This window comes from Myotis lucifugus, unplaced genomic scaffold, assembly GCF_000147115.1.
Source record: "Myotis lucifugus unplaced genomic scaffold, Myoluc2.0 scaffold_97, whole genome shotgun sequence".
NCBI classification, from domain to species: domain Eukaryota; kingdom Metazoa; phylum Chordata; class Mammalia; order Chiroptera; family Vespertilionidae; genus Myotis; species Myotis lucifugus.
This window is the reverse complement of record NW_005871145.1, coordinates 191,101-208,745: the sequence shown is the minus strand read 5'-3', so window position 1 is coordinate 208,745 and position 17,645 is coordinate 191,101. Positions and strand designations below refer to the sequence as shown.

The following is a 17,645-nucleotide window of genomic DNA, read 5'->3' as shown; positions in this document are numbered from 1 at the left end:
TGTGCTCTCTGGAGGGGGCTGAGAACAGGAGGAACACTAGGAGGGAAAGGGTGACCCAGTAGGGAAGAGTTCTAGAATAAAAAAGAGAAAAAGAAAAAACTTATATACTATGAAATAGGTAAATCAATATAATAAGGAAATTCAATAGAAATGCAGAATAAACTTGGATATAAAAACTCTTAAATTGCATGCATATAAGCATAACCAATGAAAAAAGACTGAGGGGTGGGGCAAGGGCATGTGCTGGGGGGTGGGAGCAACCGGGGAGAGGTCAATAGAGAGAAAGGAGACATACGTAATACTTTCAACAACTTTCAACAATAAAGAATTTAAAAACAAACAAAACAACACCAAAATGCAAAACACAGTAAAAAAAAAGCACACTCTTAAACTGTACAGTCAAGCTGTCCACTAATGTAAAAGAGAATAATTATGTAATTATGAAGTACTATCATAATGTAACATGAAAAAGAAAGCAGAACGAGGGACAGAGATAGAAGGAAATCAAATGATCACGCTGAGTTTAGCTTTTTAAAGATAAGAACTGATATAAGAAACAACTGAACATAATGAATCATGTCTTCTGATCTGGGGACCAGAAGATTCAGAAATTCAAGTATGGAGATAGAAAAAATATGTATAATTAAGAGAAGTCCATATACTTGTATAGTGATTAAATAGGTAGTTATCAGAAAATACAGACTGCATTTTCATTAGGTTGTAGAGTGACATACCGGGACATTGCAGAGCTGGTTTGGAGACATCCTCTCACCATAGGGAGCAGGATAACGTGGTGGCATTGGGGGCCGAACATGGACAGGCTTCGGACACAGAATCTATGAGGGAAAACATATAAACAACTACACTCAGTGAAGTCAGTTTTTCCTCCACCTACACTTCCTCCCTTCTAGTACTGGTAGAGACACAGAACTCAATGTAAAGCCCTACTTCTAAACCAATTGCTAAGGCTATGGGTTCATATACAGAACCTTTGGTCACTTCCTCTCACAAATATCAGTAGCTTTTAACTGAGGAAGATTTAGCTAATTCTCCAGTTATCCCCACCCTTCCATGCTATCTGAGGGAGGTACCAGCAGATATTCAAACGTGCAAATTCTCTCCAAAAGGATATATTTTGGTAGCAGTGAGGGAGAAGGAATGATAAGAAAGCTGGAGGATTAACTAAGTCCTATTCTGAAGCCCCTGTGATATGGCCGCCATGCTTAGAGCTTTTTTGTGATATACTGTGACTCCACCATTTCATGGGTTACTGAGCCTAACTAGGCCATACCAACACCACCCTCCCCCCATACCTTCCAAATTGGCCTTCCTTTTCAGCTGCTCGTTTCAGGTGGAGGAAAGTCTATGGAACAGGACTGCACAGGCTCTAGGGAAAGCAGGGATATCTTAAAGGTAAAAAGGGATGTGGACAATGCTGTGTGTTCCCACTCCCCCCAGCTTTCAGTTACCTCTCTGCTAATGTTTTGGGCAGCCAGCAAAACCCTTTAAAAAGGATATATACACTAAATGTGGTTAACTACCCTTTTCTCCCCATTTAGAAAGCAGCAATAGGAGCAGCACCAGCAAGGGGCATTAAGGAATGTGTCTCTTATTGGTACTAACTTCTCCTCTAATTGGCTATTTTTCTTTCTAATCTAATGCCTACCCAAAATTTCCACCCTCCTCCCAACATCACCAATTTCCCCAATAATTTTGCCCAGATTCCCAATATCCTGGGCTGAGTGCCTGTTAATGAGAGGTACCTGTTGGTTGAAGCTGGGTACAGCCATCTGCTTAGGTGGGGTGCCTATGGGGACAGCTCTAACAGGAGGGCTCCCAATGATAGGTGAAGTTGACCGCCTTGGTAATGCACGCTCGGAAAGGTCCCGATCATCTTCTGGGCCCTGTGGGGGCCTCTGAGGCAAGGCATATTCTAATACAGACACTGTAGGCATTTCCTAATTAAGGAAGTAGCAAAAAAAAAAAAAAAATCCACAAAAAAACCTTAGTTTAACTTGAAATGTGTTAATAATCTCTATAAATGTCAAAACATCTCGAGAAATTTTTTAAAATTTTATTTATTTTTATTTCTTATCCAGTAAAATTTACTCTCTTCGGTGTACAGTTCTCTGAAGTTTAATAAATGCAGAGTCATGAATCTACCAACACAATCAAGATATAGAACAATTTTATCACTCCACAAACTTCCTATGTAGAGTGGTTTTTTTACATGCAATAAACATTAATATTTCAAGAAAAACTATTTTAAATATAATAATGTTACATGCAATAAACCTTAATATTTCAAGAAAAATGATTTTAAATATATTACATGCAATAAAAATTATTTCAAGAAAAAAGGTTTTAAATATAATACCAAAACTCTACTAACATAGTACAATATCACAAAAGTTGTAGGAAATATTAAAAATCTGCAAATAACAGGATTACTTCTACTATATTCTAAAATATTTTTTTTCTCTGGCTGTATATTGGTTTATCAGTTTATGTTGTTCATTATATTCCACAAATGAGTGAGATCATGTGATATTTATCTTTTTCCGACTGGCTTATTTTGCTTAGCATAATGCTCTCCAGGTCCATCCATGCTGTTGCAATGGTTAAGAGTTCCTTCTTTTTTACAGCAGTGTAGTATTCCATTGTATAGATGTACCAGTTTTTTAATCCACTCACCTGCTGATGGGCACTTAGGCTGTTTCCAAATCTTAGCTATTGTAATTTGTGCTGCTATGAACATAGGGGTGCATATATACTTTCTGATTGGTGTTTCAGATTTCTTGGGCTATATTCCTAGAAGTGGGATTACTAGGTCAAGTGGGAGCTCCATTTTTAATTTTCTGAGGAAACTCCATACTGTTTTCCACAGTGGCCGCACCAGCCTGCATTCCCACCAGCAGTGCAAAATGGTTCCTTTTTCTCCACATTCTTGTCAGCACTTGTTTGTGGATTTGTTGATGACAGCTATTCTGACAGGTGTGAGATGTTACCTCATTGTCGTTTTGATTTGCATCTGTAAGATGATTTGAGCATGTTTTCATATGTCTCTTGGCCTTCTGTAGGTCTTCTTTTGAAAAGTGTCTATTTAAGTCCTTTGCCCATTTTTTGATTGGATTGTTTATCTTCCTTTTGTTAAGTTGTATGAGTCGCAGAGTGGCTTTGCTGTCAACCTCTCCCACCACTCCCAACCACTGGCCAACACTGATCTGTTCTCCAGCCTTATAGTTCTGCCTAGAAATGACTTTTCAAGTAACTCAAATTGTAAGGTGACAAAATTGAGTTACAATGTTCCCTTCCAACCTTTTATTTTATTTATTATTATTTTAAACTTTATTTTCTGTTCTGAATAGAATTGCAGCCTTGAGTTATTCTGGTCTTCAGAAATGCATTTCCACATATGCTTATTGCATGTAAACATTTCTTGGTCTAACTATATAATATAGATACAGGAATTAAGTCTATTGCATGTACTGTAAAAAGGCTTTACTATCAAAACCAACCAATCCAATAACCACCTTAACTTTGGTAATTTGGACTTGCTTCTGATGTCACTAAGGGTGCTACTTGGAAACAGGGGAGCCCCTCTGGAGTTGGGGGACCCCAATTTCATGCTACAAACTCAGGGCTCTCAGGAAGGTGGACCAGCCCGAATGCGTTTAAATGTCTAGTTCACAGTGGGCCCTCTCTGGGAATCTCTCATCCTTGAGTCCTCTGCCTCCCCACCCCTAGGTCACCCTCCTCCCTGCTGGACAACCCTCTCCCTGGCCCCAGTCACACTCCAGGCCATCCCCGTTTCAACCTTTTCCAAGTAAAGCACAGTCAACTCAGCACTTCCACAGAGGCTGAGGAAGTGGTACAACTATGAGTGCTGGATGGCGTAATCGACCTAAGACTGGCAAATGATATCCAACTATATGATTCTGCAAGGAAAGGATGACAACAGGAGCCAGCTTGAAATTTTCACAGATGAGGAATTGTATATAAAGAGAAAATGTTTAATACCTGAGCAAGCAGTGGTCCTCGGATTCGCCTCAGAACTTCAGATCCATCCCAGATGCTGGAATTGAGACTTCCTGGTTGGGGCTAACAAAAAAGGGAAAATACAAATAGTGTGGGCTCTCTGTATGAAGTACCTGCTTTTGGTGAACAAAGCTCCAAAAGAGCCTCAACTGCTTGAGAATAAGAAATTATAGTGCTCCAGAGTATACATCATTCTCCAACTTCATCTCCAGAATTGTTATCAGGAATTACATTACCAATTTCCTACAGCATGGCATATGTAAATCTCTCATTATAGTAGATTAAAAAAAAATAGAACTCAATATTTCACTTTAATTATTAGTCTGCTACTATGCTCAAACCAGAGTAACTTACTCACTTGCAAAACTGGCCTGGTCTGCACTGCCCTCATGATGGCTGGATCTTCTAGATCATTTTCAATCACCATCTTACTGAGCCTTTCTGCCAGATTTTCCTCATGGTCACCCAACAAGTCCATCTCATCCCTTTCTCCATTGCCTGTTTGTTCACTGACTGCTGCCGGTAGCTTCTCTTCCAATTCAGCCAGTCGCTCGTGTGCCTCCTGCCAATCATCATCTATAAGGAAATCATAAAAATGAAATACAGTTCATATTGGAACTAAAAAGTTTTATAAAGTTCTGTTAACCAAGTAAGTAATTCCAAATCGAGAAGATAGGTGGAAAGTTAAATTTCCACTTAGAGACATGAAATAAAAGTTTAAACTGAGTAGCATAATAAAGTGGGCTTTTCACTTTTAAGAACAAATAACGTATTACCAAGAATATAACTCAAGCATTTAGAGCAGGGGTGGGCAAACTTTTTGACTCGAGGGCCACAATGGGTTCTTAAACTGGACCGGAGGGCCGGAACAAAAGCATGGATGGAGTGTTTGTGTGAACTAATATAAATTCAAAGTAAACATCATTACATAAAAGCGTACAGTCTTTTTTTTTTTAAGTTTTATTCATTTCAAAAGGGCCTGATCCAGCCCGCGGGCCGTAGTTTGCCCACGGCTGATTTAGAGTAATAGGTTAACCCCATTATCAATGGTGTCCAAACTATATTTTGAAACCAATTTTGAAACTGTTGGTCTTGTGTTTCTATGACATTTCAGGCAAAAAATTTAAAGGAAAGTTACAATTCACTGCACTAGCATATAGCTTTCTCTTAGATTATAATTGTCTTCTTTATAAGCTTTTGAATCTATTCATTTCATTCAATTAATATTTGTTGAGCATCTATTATGTGACAAGCCCTGTTTTAGGTGCATGGGATACATGAGTGTACTAAACATAAGACAATAAACATAATGAATAAATAAGTTAGATACTATATTAGAAGATGAAATGCTACAGGAATATGGAGGAAGAGAGGCAGACTGAAAACTTTAAACAGGATGATCAGAGGTACATTTTTTTGAGAGGGTAACCTGTGAGTAAAAGATTCAAGAATAAGATAGTCAGGTGGATATCTGGGAGAAGTGTTCCAGGCAGAGGGAGTCGGTACAAAGGCCTTAATTTGAGAGACTGATGGTTTTGAGAAAGGACCATGTTTGGACTGGAATAATCAAGGGGGGCGATACAAGAAAATGAGGTCAAAGAAGTAGTAGGAGGGAGCTCCTTTAGGGCCTCTAAAGCCACTCTAATTGAAATGAGGGAGCACTGGAGGGTTTGATGTGACATGACTTTTTGAGAGAACCACTCCTGGCTGCTGTGTTGAAAGCAGACTGAGGGGAGGGGACAGCAACACTGGAAGCATGGAGGTTTGCCAGGTGGCTACTGCAGTTCCCCAAGGCAAAGGTGATGGTGACTTGGACCTGAGTCAGTTCCTCTTTTAACTATGTCTTTGCTATTCCTGCACACTACTATATAGTCCATAGCACTGGCACCAGGTTGCTGTCTCCTTTTCTCATGCTGACACAGGATTAGTTTTGAGTACTGCTATAGCACAGATGAGTATCTTCAGAACCCTTTATGAGCTTCCCTAGAACTAGACCTTACTTCCATCACTTCTCATTCCAATGCTCCTCAATCTCATTGTTCCATTCTGCTTCCATCATAAAAGCTCTATCCACTATTTTGCTCCTCTGAGATTCAAATTTAGACACCTTTCCCTCTTCATTGAAGCTTTCCCTAAATAACCTGTTCTTGTTAATTCTTTCACCTCATCTAAACATGCACTGCTTTCTAATCCACAAACAGCCATGTATTCTTCTGTATATGTTATATATTTTATTCTGATTTTAATTTTATTTTGTATGTCCAATAAAATTCAACAGAGGAATAACAGGTAATTCCCTTTAGAACTAATACAAAAACAAAGAATTCTCAAAAAGTGTTCTTAATGACAATCCCCCCCTATAATATTCCCGTATACCTCATTAGAAGAAGGAAAAACTGAAGGCATCATGACAAGAAAAAAAAAAGTTGCCTGATAAGTAGGGTATAATAGATGGTAACCACTTTAAAAAAAGATTTAGATTACTGACAATTTTTAAAAATACATATATTTTTATTGATTTCAGAGAGGAAGAGAGAGGGAGGGAGAGATAGAAACATTAATGATGAGAATCATTAATTGGCTGTCTCCTACATGCTCCATACTGGGGATAATCAAGTTTGCAACCCAGGCATGTGCCCCGACCTGGAATTGAACTGTGACCTCCTGGTTCATAGGTTGATGCTCCACCACTGAGCCACACTTGCCAGGCATTGACAATTTTCTGAGGGGTTCATGTGCAACTTGTTTAAGCAATACAGCTTGGGCATCTTTTCATGCAAACACACACATAACTACTGGTAATATTATCTCATTCTTTTTAATCTATCTATACCTACAAAGAGGTAATATGCTAATTGCTGTTACGGTGTCCCAATAACGACCTATTTGCATACTGATGCGTGTGCAGCAGGGGACGGGTGGCCGGAGCCAAGTTCCCGGGTGTCTGATGAGAGTGCTTGCAGACAGGAGCCCAGACTGCAAAGAAGGAAGAGGAAGCGGCCATGGGGAGCTCTTCCAAACCCCCTCTTCGGACACTCTACCCCAGCCCCAGCACTCCCGGGGGGGACAGGGAGGCTGACCTATGGGGAGAAGACCCAGCCTTGGGAGTAGCTGTAGCCCGCACCTCCGACTCCCAATTTCTTCCCCTGCCAGGGGCGCCCACAACAATAGCATACCGGCAACCACCCGTCAGCGCTGAAGTACCTGGGGCCCGTGGCCCACCGCTGCCGGGCCCCCTCCGCTGGGGCTGGGCACACCTCTCCTCCCTACAATTCCAGACCCAGGTGGAGGCAGGCATGAGCGGCCCCTCAGGGTCAGACCCTTCACCCCCCAACAGCAACAGCACCATCTCAGCAGCTGAAGTGCGCTGAACCTTGCTGGGAGCGCGTCTAAACCCGCCCTTCTAGCCCGCCTGGCTCCGCCCTGGCCTGGCCCCCACCCCACTCCAGGAGATTGGAACCCGGGCCTGAGCAGGTATAGCTACGAAACAGCCACGTACAATTTAAAGAATGGTGCCAAGAGGGAAGGTTTGACAGTTACTCCCCCTTTGGCCTCACTGCCCCCGTAGCGCCCCCTTAACTCCCTGCCCCCCACCAGCACCTCCAGGGAAAACCACCGCTACAGGGCTGCTGGCCAGAACCCACCCCTCAGAGTCCTGCAGAACCCTCTACAAAGCTTCCATAGCAACAGTCCCAGAAAACAATCATGTCCTCCTCCCCTAATCAGCACCTACTACCTGCGAGGGTACCCGTGGGCAGTTGGGGATGAGCAGGATGGCAGGGGGGCAGTTGGGGGTGAGCAGGTCAGTGAGGGAAGGAGGGGGAGGCAGTTGGGAGCGACCAGGCCAGCAGGCAGAGTGGTTAGGGGCGATCAGGCAGGCAGGCAGGCAGGTGAGCAGTTAGGAGCCAGCGGTCCCGGATTGCGAGAGGGATGTCTAACTGCCCGTTTAGGCCCAATCCCACAGGGGTGCAGATTGGAGAGGGTCCCAGATTGGAGAGGGTGCAGGCCAGGCTGAGGGACACACCCCGTGCACAAATTTCGTGTACCAGGCCACTAGTCTACACTAATAAAAGAGAAACAAACAAATTGGTGTCACTCCGCTACGCCCACCAGCCAATCAGGGTGACTATGCAAATCAACCCAACAAAGATGACAGTTAATTTGCATACGCAGGCATGGAGCAGCGAAGACTGAAGGCTGAAGAGGCTTCGCTTCTCTGGTGCGGCCGGAGCGAAGGCCTGGGTCCCGGGTGCTGGAGGAAAACTGGTGCCGGCAGCCAGAGGAAGGAAGGCCTATTGCACGAATCTCTTCGTGCAACAGGCCTCTAGTATATATTTAAAAGGCTAATATGCTAAGTGTCCGACTGTCTGACTGGTCACTATGATGCACACTGACCATCAGGGGGCAGATGCTCAATACAGGAGCTGCTGTGACATACACTGGCCATTTACAGAGAAACTGCACCGTGGACCTGGTGCCCACAAAGCAACACTCATCTTCCCCCAAGTGGGACACAGGCCCCATCACCACCCCAGAGTGACACCCCACCAAGTCGCAGCCAACACTGCTGAGACCCCATGGCACAAAATGAGGCCCACAGCCTAGTCCAACCCAGAAATGATAGCTGTGGGCGCCAAGTAATGATGTCATGTAGCAACGCCTGGCTTCCTCTCCCTAGTGACTAGCCTTCTTGGAATTTCTTCAGCCCAGGAACATGACTTGCTTTATAGCCAGGTGGAAACATTTTACACTTTAACCAAATGCCTGTGAAGCATTTTCCCGTGCCTCATCTCATTTGATCCTCACATAAGTCCTGAAGTAGGTAGATAGGAAACTCGGTGGAATTCTATTTTCTTTTCATTAGCCGGAAAACGGAGATTTAGAAAGGTTAGAAACTTGACCCGACTGAAAAGAAGTAAGAAATGGTGGACCTTGAAAATGACTTCAGGTTTTCTCACTGTGCACAATATAGTCAAATACTGTTGCAGTTAAATATTTTACCCTCTGTTCTCCCTGAGTGATCTACAATAATAATCTGCTTCATGTTGATATTTACTGCTGTGTTGCTGACAATTACCTGAAAGAGAAGTTGGGGTGCTTCACTGGGCTGGGAAAAATTTAGCTAAATCAGAAAGCAGGTCTAATCAAGCAAGTTTATCTATATATATAAAGCTCTTGCTGGCGCCAATTGCACAAGTGTTTCCATCTGTCATTGTTGATTGTGAATTTGGTTGACACTTCTATTATAGAGAAAGGCAAATAGCGATATTAAAATATTTCTTCTGATTAATTTCCTTTCAATGTGCACAAATTCGTGCACCGGGCCTCTAGTCCTATATAATAAAGGCCTAATATGCTTAAGTGTACAGTTGTCTGTTCAACCAGCCAAAGCGTAATATGCTAATGATATGCTAAGGCTGTTCAACTGCTCACAATGACACACACTGACCACCAGGGGGCAGATGCTCGTACCAGTAGGTTAGCTTGCTGATGGGGTCCAGCTGACCAGGACTGAGATGGGCCAGACATGCCCTGGAGCCCTCCCACAGTCCCTCCCCAGCCGGCCAACCTCCCGCGTCCCTCCCCAGTCCCGATCGTGCACTGTTGGGGTCCCTCGACCTGACCTGTGCCCTCTCACAATCCAGGACCCCTCGGGGGATGTCAGAGAGCTGGTTTTGGCCTGATCCTGCAGGCCAGGCTGAGGGACCCCACTGGTGCGCGAATTCGTGCACTGGGCCTCTAGTATTTATATAAGATTCAATTCTATTGATAAACTAAAACTAATTCAACTTATCCCCTACTGATGGAAATTTAGATTTGCAAATTCTCAATACAATGATTAATATTGTACTAAATATTATATATATCTTAATATCTTAAGCAAATATTTCTGTAGGGTAAGTACCTTTCAGGGTCAGATTATAAACACTTAAAATTTGCTATTTTTACTACATAACAAAGAATCACGTAACACTAGTGGTCCAAAAAGTGAGGGAAGTGGGACTTCCAAATTTATAACCTGGCATGGTTAGAACCACTGTCTAGTCTTGGGCACTGCCGTAGATTTAAATGTACTTTAAAATCCACTTTAGCCCAGCCAGCATGTGACATTAATATTTGTGTCATCTTTACCAAGGAACAGTAAACTAAGAAAGTTTTTAAAGGACAAATTTTCTTTGTAATTTTACTAACCCAGCAATGCCAAAAAAATAGGAGTCTATAATCCCAAACAAGGAATGTTTTTATATTTATTTTCTAAATTTAAGGAGTTAATTTGTTAACAGATTGGTTCTAGTGCAATCAAGTTCTAATTTATGTTGTTTTCATTCACTGTTTCCATACCTATCTTTACTAACTTTACCAGATCCTACCAAAAATGAGTAGTCTATTTGTCCTTAATAACTACATTTTTTTCTTTTGGTAAATCCTTACCCGAGGATATTTTTCCATTGATACGTAGAGAGAGTGGAAGGGAGGGGTAGAGACAGAGAGAGAGAAACATTGATGTGAGAGAGACACATCGATTGGTTGCCTTCCACATGCGCCCTGACTAGGGCCAGGGATGGAGCCTGCAACTGAGGTGTGTGCCTTTGACTGGAATCGAACCGAGGACCTTTCAGTCCGAGGGCCAATGCTCTATCCACTGATCCACACTAGCCAGGGCCTTAATAACATTTTTAAAAAACACTGGTTAAATAGCCATATTCTGTGAGAATAACTGTTGTGAATTGCTTTTTTAAACATGCAAACAAAGGAATCTATGCCATAAATACCCTCATCATCATTTCAGGTGTTACTTGATTTTGTGAAAAATCACCTGAAGCAATGTCAGAGATGGAATGTCCTTATTATAAGAGGGTAGATACTTCACCCTATACCTTTTTCAAATGACCTTAAACATAGTTACTTAGATATACCAATGCTGGACCTCAATCCACATTGGTAAAAAGGATAAACAGTAGGCAAAAGAAAAACAGAGAAATAAAGGGAAAGAGAGCTGTTTTTCTTTAACTCATTAACCTATACCAGTGGTGGCGAACCTTTTGAGCTTGGCGTGTCAGCATTTTGAAAAACCCTAACTTAACTCTGGTGCCGTGTCACATATAGAAATTTTTGATATTTGCAACCATAGTAAAACAAAGACTTATATTTTGATATTTATTTTATATATTTAAATGCCATTTAATGCCCTAACTGGTTTGGCTCAGTGGATAGAGCATCGGCCTGCGGACTCAAGGGTCCCGGGTTCGATTCCGGTCAAGGGCATGTAGCTTGGTTGCGGGCACATCCCCAGTGGGGAGTGTGCAGGAGGCAGCTGATCGATGTTTCTCTCATCGATGTTTCTAGCTCTCTATCCCTCTCCTTTCCTCTCTATAAAAAAATCAATAAAATATATTTTTTAAAAAATAAATGCCATTTAACAAAGAAAAATCAACCAAAAAAATGAGTTCATAGGTTCATAGTGTCATAGGTTCGCCATCACTGACCTATACCCTCATGTGGGTTAGTAAATTCCTCATTGCTCCCATAAACTTATACTTGTAATAATTCTCCTGAAGTCTGTCTCAGGGACATTTTAAAATAAAAAATAAAATGATAAGGAAGTAGAGGTGATTTAACTTTAAGGCAATCTCAATTCCTAAAGATTATAGTAGTTATCAATAAAAGTAGGAAGGATGGGGGACAGGAGATTCCCAAAGATTGCTTTAAGTGGTAGTTTAAACTAATTCCATTTATAGTTACTTAACCTGTCACTTTCCTCTCATTTGTGAAAATGAGTATAATAATAGCACCTACCTCACACAGTGAGGATTATATGTAAAACATTTATAATGGTGTCTAGCACATAATAAGCATCTTCTAAGTGTTAAGCATTTATTTCTAGAGATTGAGTTGAGATTACTGTGGTGCATTTATTGCTCTAAGACAGCGGTTCTCAACCTGTGGGTCGTGACCCCTTTGGGGATCGAACAACCCTTTCACAGGGGTCGCCTAAGACCATCGGAAAACACATATATAACTACATATTGTTTTTGTGATTAATCACTATGCTTTAATTATGTTCAATTTGTAACAATAAAATTGGGGGTCACCACAACATGAGGAACTGTATTAAAGGGTCGCGGCATTAGGAAGGTTGAGAACCACTGCTCTAAGATGATGCAAACATTTTTCCATGAGGAAGACAGTGACTAGTTTCTTAAGGAAAGGTGACATGAGAGCATTTGCAGCCAGCGACTTAAAATTAACTACTGTACTAACAGGTTTCATTCAAGCCACTCCTTGAATTAGAAACCATCACACCAAAACATATGTCAAAGGTCTGACATTTTATCTCCTGGTTTAAATTCTGTACAACAGCTGTGTATCTTCTTGTAGAGATGTAGTAAGCAAGTCACAGGTGGACTTGGGAAGCAATTTCCCTTTTAGAAATCTTTATAGTATTTAGATCAAGATGTTATGAGGAAATAAGATTTTAATTTTCCAATTCAAATATATTATACTCAATAGAAAGGGCTTGTGTTTTGAAATTTTTTTCTCCATTATAAACTTGTTAACCAAGAAATCCTTATTAATCACTCCTTATGCCTGAGGGTATGAAGTGGGCTAATCAAATGCTATTTCATTTCCCTGCCTTTGTTTTTTACTACCTATTCTTTTTGGTATAACCCCAGAAACTTTTCTTTCTTTCTATCATCATATAAAATATAGTTCTGAAACTCTAGCATCCATTTTAGGCAATATTTCTCCCATCTTGTGAGGAACTCAGAAAACTGTCCAAGCGCTCTGGAAGTCAACGAGAAGGCAAGACTATTCCTCATCTGTTCAGGTTCAAAACTGAGTACGTATTATTATGCTGCCTCATCTTAAAATAATATCTATAAATCAACTCCATCAACTTCATTTTAATACTGAGAAATTTGCTTAAAAATGGTAAGATTCAGTACAATTAAGATACAAAGAATTATAGAAACAAGCATACAATGTTTATAGCTTCTATTATATTCTGTATGTTATTAGTAAATTAACTTCCAAATACAATTTGCAATTCAAATTGTTCCCTGCTTTTGTAATTCTATTCTATTGCTTTTGCCTGTGATCTCCATGGAGAGAGAACAGCATCTTAGATTATGTCATCCTCTTGGATGATCTCATGTCCTAAACTATGGCTATAATCCAAAAAGTCTTTGGTTCCCTTCTATAATGAGTCTATCCTTCTACCTTAAGCACTTGTTTTACTGTTCCTAGTAGTGGCAGTTTTGAGCTCTCTACTGATTTTTGTAAACCCTGGTTGATAATACTATACTCTTGCATTTTTGCCAATTCATTCTACTCAGTCTAAGCTTTAATAAATTTAAGCTGTTTAGGTCACTGTAAAACCAGTAACCATTATTACTCTTTTAAGACCTCTTTTTTGTTTTTTATATTCAAAATCTTGGGATTACCCATTACAGTTAAATTTCCTCTTCTTATTACTTAACTTTGAATATTTGTTGCATAGACAGAGTACTTGATACCAAAGAAATCATATGTATTTACACATCCCAGAAAAAACAGTTGTTGCCATTTTCAATATCAATACTCAGAGCAAAAGTATTTCCACTGAGCCTTACCTTTTCATTTTTTTAAACATTCAGTTTAATTTAAACTTATTAATGTAACTTGTCCTAGGATTTCTAATTCTCAAACTTTACCATATAAGCTTGCTCTCTAAATTCCCCATCTCAGTATCCACAGCTCTGTGGCCATTAAGAATAGGTTGGCTTTTTAACTTTTTATAACTTTTTTCCAACTCCTAGAATATTTATCTATATCCAAGGATGGGAAAATTTCATCTTATTTCTAACTTAAGAAGACTTTCTATCACCAATATTCTTTGAATAAAGGGATTTTTACTTTATTGAAGATACTATTAAGACAATAGCAGGGTCATGTAATATATACTACTGATCAACTGAATTTTAAAACCATACATATCCAAATCTGAGTTTTCTCCTAGTTCAACTAATTTTCCTTAAGTTACATGTCCCACAAATAAATTCCCCTTTTCTAGGATTATTTTAAATCTTTGGAAAAATGTCTATTTCTCTAACCACTTGAATTCCTTATAGTGTCAACCTAGAGCAAAAGATCATATAGCTGGAAGGAACAGAGTTTACAGAACACCTGGTTTTATAAGTGAGGCAAAAAGAGGTCAAGAGGAGAAGGGTAGATGCTTCTGGTCAAGCCTAGACTATTCTAAGACCAAGAATGGGATATTTTGCTAAATTAGTGACTGAGGTTACTCCTACTAAGGCCAAGCACTTATAAAGGAGAACATCTGAAACCGTCAAGAGACCAAGATGATGTAAGTAAGATATCACTTACCAACTGCACCCGACCCAAATGTATCATCATTGAATTGATCAATTTCTTCATCTTCCTCTCCCAGGCCTTGAAATGCATCCTCATCTTCATCCAGAGGACAATCCTCCAAAGACTAAAAGGAGAAAAGAGATTTAGCTATTCATGAAGTTCACAACCACATTGTAAAATGTTCTAAAAATGTTCATCTTACTTTCCCAATCAGTGTAATATCTTCATTATGACTTTTTGTAAAGATGGCATTTTTTTCTACCCCCCTAATTTCCCCAACATTGGAAAATTTCAGTATCTTCTTTTCTTTCAGTTTCTCTTTCCCATTCCTTATTTCATTTAATCTTTCCCCACAAACATTCCATTTCTCTATCAGGAATCTAATAAGAGCATTCCCTCATGGTCTGCCAACTTCCTTTACATCACTGGTTAGAATAATGACAAATGAAATGAACCCTTTGGGTTTTAGTGTATTGTTCAACAAAACTTTCACCTTCCCTATATTCATGTCAACTTTTCAACTATTTTATTATTCTCTTTTAAAGCTTTCTCTTCATTTTCAATCTTTCCCCTTTTCTGTTTCCTATTGGCCCAAACTCTGGTGATAAAACAGAAAGCTGAAATTTTCAACCACAATTAAGTAAACTCTCAAAAAGCAAGTTCAAGTTCTGACTCTACTCTTAAAAGTGGTGCTAACTTGGGCAAATCATTTTTTGAAACTAATTCATTAAGTACCTCTTGAGCACCTATTATGCCACAGGCTTTGTTAGGCTCTAAGTTTCAGTTTCCTAAGAGATAATAGAGGAGCAATACCACCTACCTCATAGTTATGAGGATTAAATGAGGAAGAGATTTAGTCAAACACTGCGGATTGCTGAACAACACCAGAGATCACCATTAACAACTTAGGTAGGTTGTATTGTAAACATTTCCTCCTTACACTTTAGTTTTTAACTGATTTTTCTAAGTTTTCTTTTCTTTAGGCAACTGCCTACACCACTTATCACCTCCCTCCATGTTTTCATAAAGTTAGTTTGGTTTTAAACCATTTCCTATCAAGTGTCACGTGTGTCCACAATTATCGGAAGGCAGGGTTGTGTTATACCTTGCCTGGCTACCTCTTGGTTTAGACCAGCGGTTCTCAACCTGTGGGTCGCGACCCCTTTGGGGGTCGAACAACCCTTTCACAGGGGTCGCCTAAGACCATCGGAAAACACATATATAATTACATATTGTTTTTGTGATTAATCACTATGCTTTATGCTCAATTTGTAACAATGAAATTGGGGGTCACCACAACATGAGGAACTGTATTAAAGGGTCGCGGCATTCGGAAGGTTGAGAACCACTGGTTTAGACTGTTCCCGAAGGTACGGTTAAGCCAAAGGGCCATTTCACCCATCTGAAGCCCTCACAAACGTACACAAAGCAGGTAGGCAATTGCTTCCACCTTAAAGGCAACATCCAGCAGCACTCCTCCCAAATCACAAAGATCTACTTAATCAAATCAGTGTGTTTTTTTTAATCGGAAAGGCTTTTAGGGATTATGCAAACAAGCCCCTTTCTTCTGCAAACCTGGAGACTTTACGGCCAGAGATTAGGAGTCGCTCAAGGTCATACAATGAATTAGTGACAAGCTCAGGACTCTCGACTATTGCTACATTACCGGGACCGTCACCAAACCCACGTCTCCCTCCACTCGCCCAAAAGGAACTTCTGCTGGACACGCCCCCTCCCAACTCCCAGGCCTCTTCAGTCAACAGTCCGCGGACAGTCAAAGGGCAAGCCCAGGCCCCAGTGACCCGGTGGTTTCCTGTGTGTATAGGTGTGTGTAACTGGACGAAAGGTGGTTCCAGATCCAGGGCGGGAAACGTGTCTCCGGGCTTTCCCGGGTGACTCTTCCTCAAGAAGAGCCACCGGATGGATGCGACGCCTCCCCTCCGCGGCTCCTCCCGGGTTGGGGCTGGCAGGTGGTCCGGTTAAGGCACTTAACGGGCCCTCCCCACCTCAAAACCGAGGCCAACTCTACCCACTGACAACTAATAGGAGTCCCGTCCCCCGAAGCCAGCTCACACAGCTCTAGGTTGAAACCCACGACCCCCGGTGCGACGCGCTCCTCTGAGTCCCGGGGGTCCCCCCATCGCCCCCCCCCCCCCCCCTCCTCCGAAGCGCGGGACAGAAGCTCCGGGGATAAGAGAGGAAAAGGGGAGCGGGAGGGAGGGAGGGGTCACTTCCGGTCGCCACAGCTCACCTCGTAGCGGAACATTCTTGGGGAGGGGGGAGGGAGCGGGGAGGGGAATGGGGAAGGGAGGGAAGAAGAGTTGACTCCCCGGGCTCCTCCGCGCGCGGGTCCTCCACCGGCTCGCGACCCCCGGCCGCCGCCGTACGCCGGAGCGTGCGTGGGGACGTGCGCAGGCGCGCCTCAGGGAGGGCGGCCACTCCGCTCTGCGCCGGGCGGCGTCTGCGCGGGGACAGATTTGGCGTCCGGTTTCCTACACTCCGCGGCGGGAAGGAGGTCCCGTGGTGTGAGATTGCGCACGCGCAGCCGGTCGGGGGCTTCCTCGCATGGCGACTTGCAGCTCCGCCCCGGTTTCTCTGCGCCCGCCCAACCCTCGGGTCACAGTCACGAGTTTTCCATCACTTGGGGCGGAGAAAACCCTTGTGATTGTCACAGGATATGGCTTTGAAGAGTTCCAGGCTTAGTCTGAGCTGGAAGAAAGGGAGATTCCTGGGCTATTTTTTCTAACGCCCAACACAGTCTTTGGGCTACTTGGCGGCCCTGATAATATATGCTACCCGCCAAGTGGAGGGGGAAGAAAATGGAAACGTTCATGCCATCCAAAGGGGCTGAATTCGTCGCCACTTTCTGCGGCACATCACCCGCTGAGTTAACAGCAGGTCTCGGCAGTGATTTATTTATGTGTCTCAAAGTGGCGATGGCGCCCGGTTTTTAAAAAGCCGAAGGCATGTTCCGGGAGGTTCCACCAGGGCGATATTTTTAGGCGCCAGGCGCTCCAGGCACGTGGAGCGCGAGAGCCAAAAAGGGCAGCGCCGCCGGGGGCAGCAAGGTCACAGAGGCTGAGAAGCGCCAGGCTGAGTGCGTGGCCGGGTGACACCACCTCCTTAGAGGATCAAAGCTCGAAAAGAGTGTCCAGATTATGAGCCTCCGCACACTGGTTCCAGAAATCTTGGTTGTTTGTAACAGCCGATAGCACCTCCCGTGCCCTTGCAGCCTTAGAGCTCAAGAAATT

The 17,645-nt window shown here is 42.2% G+C and overlaps 1 protein-coding gene across 1 annotated transcript in view; it reads right to left on the bottom strand.

Moving 5' to 3' along the window:
* Nucleotides 1-16,854, bottom strand: part of PATL1 (PAT1 homolog 1, processing body mRNA decay factor) — a 34,338-nt gene extending 17,484 nt beyond the window's left edge. Inside the window, exons 1-7 of the mRNA XM_023756549.1 lie at nt 16,646-16,854; nt 14,407-14,518; nt 4,397-4,614; nt 4,021-4,101; nt 1,764-1,958; nt 735-836; nt 1-71 (exon numbers count right to left, since the gene is read on the bottom strand). The exon at nt 1-71 is cut by the window's left edge and continues 279 nt beyond it. Coding sequence (XP_023612317.1) covers nt 1-71; nt 735-836; nt 1,764-1,958; nt 4,021-4,101; nt 4,397-4,614; nt 14,407-14,518; nt 16,646-16,660 — 794 coding nt within the window. The 5' untranslated portion in view covers nt 16,661-16,854. The remainder of the gene's footprint in view (nt 72-734; nt 837-1,763; nt 1,959-4,020; nt 4,102-4,396; nt 4,615-14,406; nt 14,519-16,645) is intronic.
* Between the last annotated feature and the right edge of the window lie 791 nt (nt 16,855-17,645).